Source organism: Vombatus ursinus, unplaced genomic scaffold (genome assembly GCF_900497805.2).
Source record: "Vombatus ursinus unplaced genomic scaffold, bare-nosed wombat genome assembly UNPS02015398.1, whole genome shotgun sequence".
Classification (NCBI taxonomy): Eukaryota; Metazoa; Chordata; class Mammalia; order Diprotodontia; family Vombatidae; genus Vombatus; species Vombatus ursinus.
This window is the reverse complement of record NW_020955176.1, coordinates 368,658-375,049: the sequence shown is the minus strand read 5'-3', so window position 1 is coordinate 375,049 and position 6,392 is coordinate 368,658. Positions and strand designations below refer to the sequence as shown.

Genomic DNA, 6,392 nt, shown 5'->3' with positions numbered 1-6,392 from the left:
TTTCAAGACCATTGACTGTTCCCCCCCCCCACTGCTCCTCTTGTCCCAACCCCCAGTACCCTGGCAGTTTTAGGATTTTCTTCACTGGAGTCCATATTGAGAGATGGTAGTTTTTAAAGATGATCACTGACTCATTGCAAGCCTCGGGGAATTGCATTTGTCTTGTCATCCACAATACACTTCATTTATGTTCAGCCTATTCAGCCTCTTTTAAGGAGCAGGAAAATCCATACGCAGTGTGACAATATGAGTAACTGCCTGTAGTAGCTAAAACAACATACTTTAAAAGATTATTAATAATATCTTGATTACAAATAAAAGCTCAGTCTCATATTTTAGCTCAGGATTGGCTAAGAATATATATTATTCTTCATGCTGATTAATGGCAGAGTAACTAATTAGAGTGGAAAAGAAACTAGTGATTCGTTCGGAGTGTCAAGTGCAGTCAAAGTGCCATTTTGTCACAGGTAATATAGTAAAGCTCATAGAGACAGGTGTGCATAATAAATGGGAACTTAAGAGAGCCAAGAAGAGTCAAGGTGATGCTTAAAAAATCAGGATTGCTTGGTGAGATTTGATTTCTTTCCTCCTGAAATGACATACCATTGAACTCGGTCTTTGATTTATTGACATTCTGAGATTTAATGTGGTATTCAAATGTTTCTTTCTTTCTTTTTGACCCTGCAGGATACACAGAATCAAAAACTAAAGACTAGTGTATGGTACCAAGAGGTAACTGAGCACGTTTCCTTCTATGCATGCTGGAATCCTGATCTAGAGCTGATGTAAAAAATAATTATCCTAATAAAGAATATACATTATTCACTTATTATTTATCTTTATTTCTTGGATGTAGTGCTTGGCATATAGTAGACACTTAATAAGTGCTTCCTTGTTTGATACATGATTAACCAGGGTTTAAATGCTAAACTCACCTTATTGAATGCCATATGAAATGTATGTTTACTATTTCTGGTTTAGGGCTAACCATAATCTTTATAATTGGTATTGAGGTGGGGGGGAAGGGGAGAAATCTACTTACTTTATCCATAGATAGCACCCAGGGCTTATCAATCTAAACTTCTCTATTCTTTAGCAATGCTACATTATGACAAGTTTCTTCTCCAACTCCTTACAGATTTGGAATGATGAGTTTTTAGCCTGGAACTCCAGTATGTTTGATGGAATAGGAGAAATCTCCCTTCCACTGAGTGCCATCTGGGCCCCAGATATCATCATCAATGAATTGTATGTGGAGTTGGTTCTGTTTCCATGGAGCATAGACTGGTTAGAGTACTCAGACCAATGGCTATTTATTTTCATTCTAAGTTATCTTATGATTGTTTCTTAATTTGAGCCAATGCTATGTTGTCATGTATATATAAGAGAGAAAGAATAGAATTTTAGAATCGAAGTGGACCTTAAATATAGTGAGTTGACTTCATATGAGATAAACATTTAAGTATGGATGCTTGAGTTACTGTAGGAATAGGATTATTGCCCTCTGAGACTAAAATAGCACTAAAATAGAGCTACAGAGAAAAACTCATGAGAATGTCATTACTGAGGCCACTACCAGTATTGAATCATCCCAAGGGAAATGTCCATCTCCTTCTGCTTTATGGAGGTCAGTCATAGGTGTTGTGGCCAGTACCGAGCAGCCCTCCCTTAGTATAATCAGGAATGTGTAACCAACCCAGGCCATATATTCAACAGCAAGTTCTCTTGTGTTTTATGTAGCGTGGACATTGAAAAATCGCCTGATCTTCCCTATGTTTACGTGAACTCATCTGGGACCATTAAGAACAATAAGCCCATCCAGGTGGTCTCTGCATGCAGTTTGGAGACATATGCTTTCCCATTTGATACACAGAACTGCAGTCTAACCTTCAATAGCATCCTGCACACAGGTAAACTTAGAGAGATGGGGTCAGCTACCTGGAAAATGTTCTTACGGAGAGAACATATGCCAGAGTGAAAACAGCTGACATCTGTCATTGCTTGACTTTATCCTTGTCATTAGTTGGCTTATTCAATTGAATTCAATTCAGCTTAACTCAACTTGCTTATTAAGTACCTGATCTTTTCAAGGCACTGTGCTGGGTTCCCAGAAAAGAAATGATGAAAACAACACAATCCTGTATTTACAAAGCTAACATTTTATTGGGCAGTAGGGTGTGTGGAGAGGATATAACATATATTAAATAAGTATAATACAAGATAGAAAGCAATGTGGGAGAAGGAGAGATCTGGGCCAAGTGTTGTAGCAAAGCTTTAGGAGAGAGCAAAGAATTTCCAACTGGAAGGAAGGGAAGAGTCTTGAAGAAAGGGAAGAATTTTGACAGGTAGAGATAAGGACAGAGAGCAATCTAAGCCTGGGAGAGAGCTTGCCTGCACAGATTCAGAAATGTGGGAGAAAACATGTGAAAAACTATGTGAAGCAGAGTAGTGTGAAAGTAAGACTGGAAAGGCTGGTTGGAGCCAGGAAAAGAAGGTCTTGAAGTCCTGGATGAGGAGTTTGTACTTTATCCTATAAGCAATGAGGAGCCACTGTAGGCTTTAGAGAAGGAGGGTGACATGGTCAGACCTATGCAATGGGAAGATTACTTTGATAGCTTCATGGATCATATAGAAGGGGACCACTGATGCTAGAGTCAGAAGACCTGGGTTCAAATCCTGCCTTTGATGCTTCCTACTTATATGACCTTGGTAAATCATTTAATCTCTCTCAGCCTCAGTTTCCTCATCTGTAAACTGATGACATTGGACTAGATGACCTTGGAAGTCCTTTCCCTCTCTAGATCTATGGTTCTTTGATTCAAGCCTGGGTTTATCTATCTGGTCCCTAGGATTACCTACACTGCCTCTGATTTGGGAGGCCTGATGATACAACTTTTATTCATGTAGGGAAACTAAAGTACTAGCTCCATCAACCCATGGACAATATGACCCAGTTCTCATCCTCGCTGTTTTTTCGTGGCTATTTTCAACTGGTATTCAAAACAGGGAGACCCAACTTGGTGCATGTAACATGGAGCCCAACACAAATGATAGTGTGAATAATGATGGCAGTGAAAGGAAGGAGTGCAATAAAGAAGAGGGCAGGCTAGAGAAGCCTCTCCTATGTGAAGACCAATGGTTTCTGTTGTTTCCAGTGGCAGATTTAGATCTTGCCTTCCTGAGGAGCACAGAAGACATTAAGAAAGACAAAAAGACGTTCGTGAATGATGGCGAGTGGGAACTCCTTTCTGTGCCTTCAACCTATCAAGTCATGCACAGTGAAGCTGGCGACTTTGCACAGATTCAGTTTCATGTAGGTGCTTTACTGCCTTCCTCTTGATGCTCATTTTCTCTCTGTAGTGTTTTGTATTGGGGGAAGGAATCCCCAAGTTTCCCCTGGAGGGAGTGGTTAGGCACTGTGTTTATGCAAAGTTCTCCAGGCTCAATTTTATCCTGGAGCCTCAGGTTCCAGCCACAGGGCCTGGAGTGATGCACTTATCCTCCCAGGTACAGGCAGTCCATAAACAAAGGGACTGAGAGAGCACATTTTTTTTTCAGACAGCATAAGAATGAGAAGGGGAGATCTGGGCTGAGGAAATGAATCAATCAGTCAACTCACTGTGGCCTTGATTCTCAAAGCTTTTCAATACTGCTTTAGCAAGAACAAAGATACCATAGACCAATTAACTGCCTAGTACATTCCTCAAAATCCTCATTGAAATGAATGGGGAAAATAGGATCTCCTTGAAAGTAGTACTAATATATAGGATAGTCTTTTATAGAAAAAAATAAATAGTCAATAATTGTCTCATTTCATATAAATGACAAATTCCATATGATTTGCATTGAAGGACCAATTGACAGAGACCTTCAAAAGATGGACCTCAAGGGATAGACTGTGTGTATTGAAAAGACCTTTGGCTTTGGTGTCAGAGGTTCTTAGTTATAATCCTGACTCTCCACTTACTACCTGTGTGACCATCAGAAGCTCATTTCACCTGTCTCAGATTCCTCACCTATAAAATGAGGAGATTAGACTAAATAACCCTATGGTCTCCCCCAGCTTCAGATCTATGAGCCTATGGCCCTATGAGATCTCAGTGATGACCACTGGACCTTATTAAGATGAGGAACTATAGTTCTCAGACCACCAAGGGGTGCTCATGACTATATGCTGACATGGAAATTTCCCCAGCAGAGGAAACCATAAGGTGAGGATGTTCGGGGGGAGAATTGAAATCTAGTGCTTCAGAGAGTGCTGTGATAAAAAGGTAGGCTGCTTGCACATCCCACTAAATGAGTCACAGCTTACCCTTTAGCCACCCTAGAGCCCAAAACTTTCCTATATCTGGGCATCCTCACAAAATACATGGCTACATGGAAAAGACCAGCCCCAGTCTATTGGCATTCAGTAGAGCTCTGGGTCAGAATGGCTTGTTGAGAGGGGTGGATGAATTCTTCACACCGAGAGAGGTAACAGAACTGACGCAAAAAAAGTAGAAGCTGTAAGTAGTGTTGCATGCTTGATCTATTCACTGTGCCCACAAGATACACTCAGCAAGAAACTGTCCCTTTCAGGCTTAGAAGGCAGACTAAGCCTGGGAGCTCCTTGCAAAGGCTCCTGGTGCCAGTGAGTATCCGGGTGTTAAGAGAGAAAAAACCGGCAGTGACTTAGAGCAATGTTCAGCAGCACCTCTACCACAAGTTACTGAGGAATGCCCAGACTTCCAAGTACACCCAGTAGAGCACCAGTGAAGCCCAGGGACTCCCTGCTTAACTGTGTGTGTGTTCTCCCTTCCCTTACCACACATCCACTTCCATTCAATCACCAAATATTTATCGCATGTACAGAACTTATGACCTAACTACTACATGAGGCCATTTGTGATAATGGCAATCCTCCTTCTAGCAGCAAGTTTGTATTCTGCCTTGATTTCCTCTATCTTCTTAGCAAAGACTGCACTGGGGCTTACTTGTCCACCTCTTTTGCTAGAAGGAGGAAAAAAAGGAAACTTTCCCTTGCCTTTATTTTGATGAGTTTCTTGGATAAGAGTAAACACCTCATTAATTTTAAAGATATCAGCCTGCAAACATTATTAATGCAGCCCGAATAATGGAGAGCATTAAAGGGAAATGCACAGGACTACCACGTGCCAGGTGGAACAGTCACCTATCAAGCGCTCCACAGAATGATGCACACACCATTACCTACACTGCATGAAGGAGACAAACAAAGGCAGAGACAGGGCCAGCACGCTGAGAAATATACAGGCACAGAGCCTCCGCAAAAGCAGTAATCATTTGTAATTCCATCCAACCCTTTTACCCCAGCTCTCAATTTATCCTCTCAGTGCCTAGGTGGAGAATCTTAAGAGCATTACTTCCATTTTTCAGATGAGAAAACTGAGGCACGAAGAGTTTGCATAAAGCAAACATTCTAAGTTTCAGGAGTCTTGCCCACAACTTCTTCCCCCCTTCCCCTGTCATATTTCCTCTTTGTAGGCATTGCCAAAGCATGCAGAGAAAAAAAAGAGCCATTCAGATACTTTTCTAAACTTTTTTTCCCCTGAAGCTTTTGCTGGAGACCAGGATGGGACCCCCCCCAGGTAAGGGAGAAAACTTCTAGGGTACAGTGGAAAAGAATATGGTCATTCTCATGGAACATGTGGTTCTGATTCTAGGATGGGTAGGCTAATCAGAGGGTCTATAACTTCAATTAAGATTTGAAGTTGATTGATTATTAGATCCTGGTCTCCTTTAATCTCCCATGCCCTTTTACTTGCTCCATTCCCATTATACACTGAATCTTGTAATAAATCCATAGACTCAGTCATACCTTTATGAAAAGGTATTTAGATACATCCTGCAGTGTGAGGACTTCAACATTCCACTGCCTATAAGATAGGGCCCTAGTCTCTCTTCACTGCATAGAGCAGAGCAAGGACCCTCAGCTCCATGGTACTGCTGTCTTGTAAGGAGGAGGGAGCACCAGTTGGAAGGAGGCAAACAGAGTCCTGTGCTGGAGGGTCATCTGAAAGAGGAGGCCAGTTTCCTTCTAATCTAATTACCCTCTTCTACCCCAACTACTGTCACACAGTAAGGGATATGAAAATGAAGATGGGGGAGCAATAATCTATTGTAAATGTGCTACTCCTTCAGTCCTTCTGTATACTGTGGCTGTTCGCACTGAATCTAAGTAGCTAAAAGTCCAGACAGATCCCAGCTAATGGTGCAATCATATCTGCTGGCTCTACAACACGTATTGTTTATTAGAGGGGGCAGATGATGCTTTGAAGTCAGGGCTACTTTCAGCAGGGGGCCCAGAGCACAGATATTTCTTCCAACACGGATGTCTCTGAGGATCCTGGGACCTGTTCCAACAGCCATAGGAG

The 6,392-nt window shown here is 41.7% G+C and overlaps 1 protein-coding gene across 1 annotated transcript in view; it reads left to right on the top strand.

Annotated features, from left to right (window-relative positions):
* HTR3B (5-hydroxytryptamine receptor 3B) overlaps positions 1-6,392 on the top strand; it is a 29,760-nt gene that overhangs the window by 16,269 nt on the left and 7,099 nt on the right. The window contains exons 3-6 of the mRNA XM_027847292.1: positions 688-732; positions 1,139-1,248; positions 1,741-1,910; positions 3,156-3,313. Coding sequence (XP_027703093.1) covers positions 688-732; positions 1,139-1,248; positions 1,741-1,910; positions 3,156-3,313 — 483 coding nt within the window. The remainder of the gene's footprint in view (positions 1-687; positions 733-1,138; positions 1,249-1,740; positions 1,911-3,155; positions 3,314-6,392) is intronic.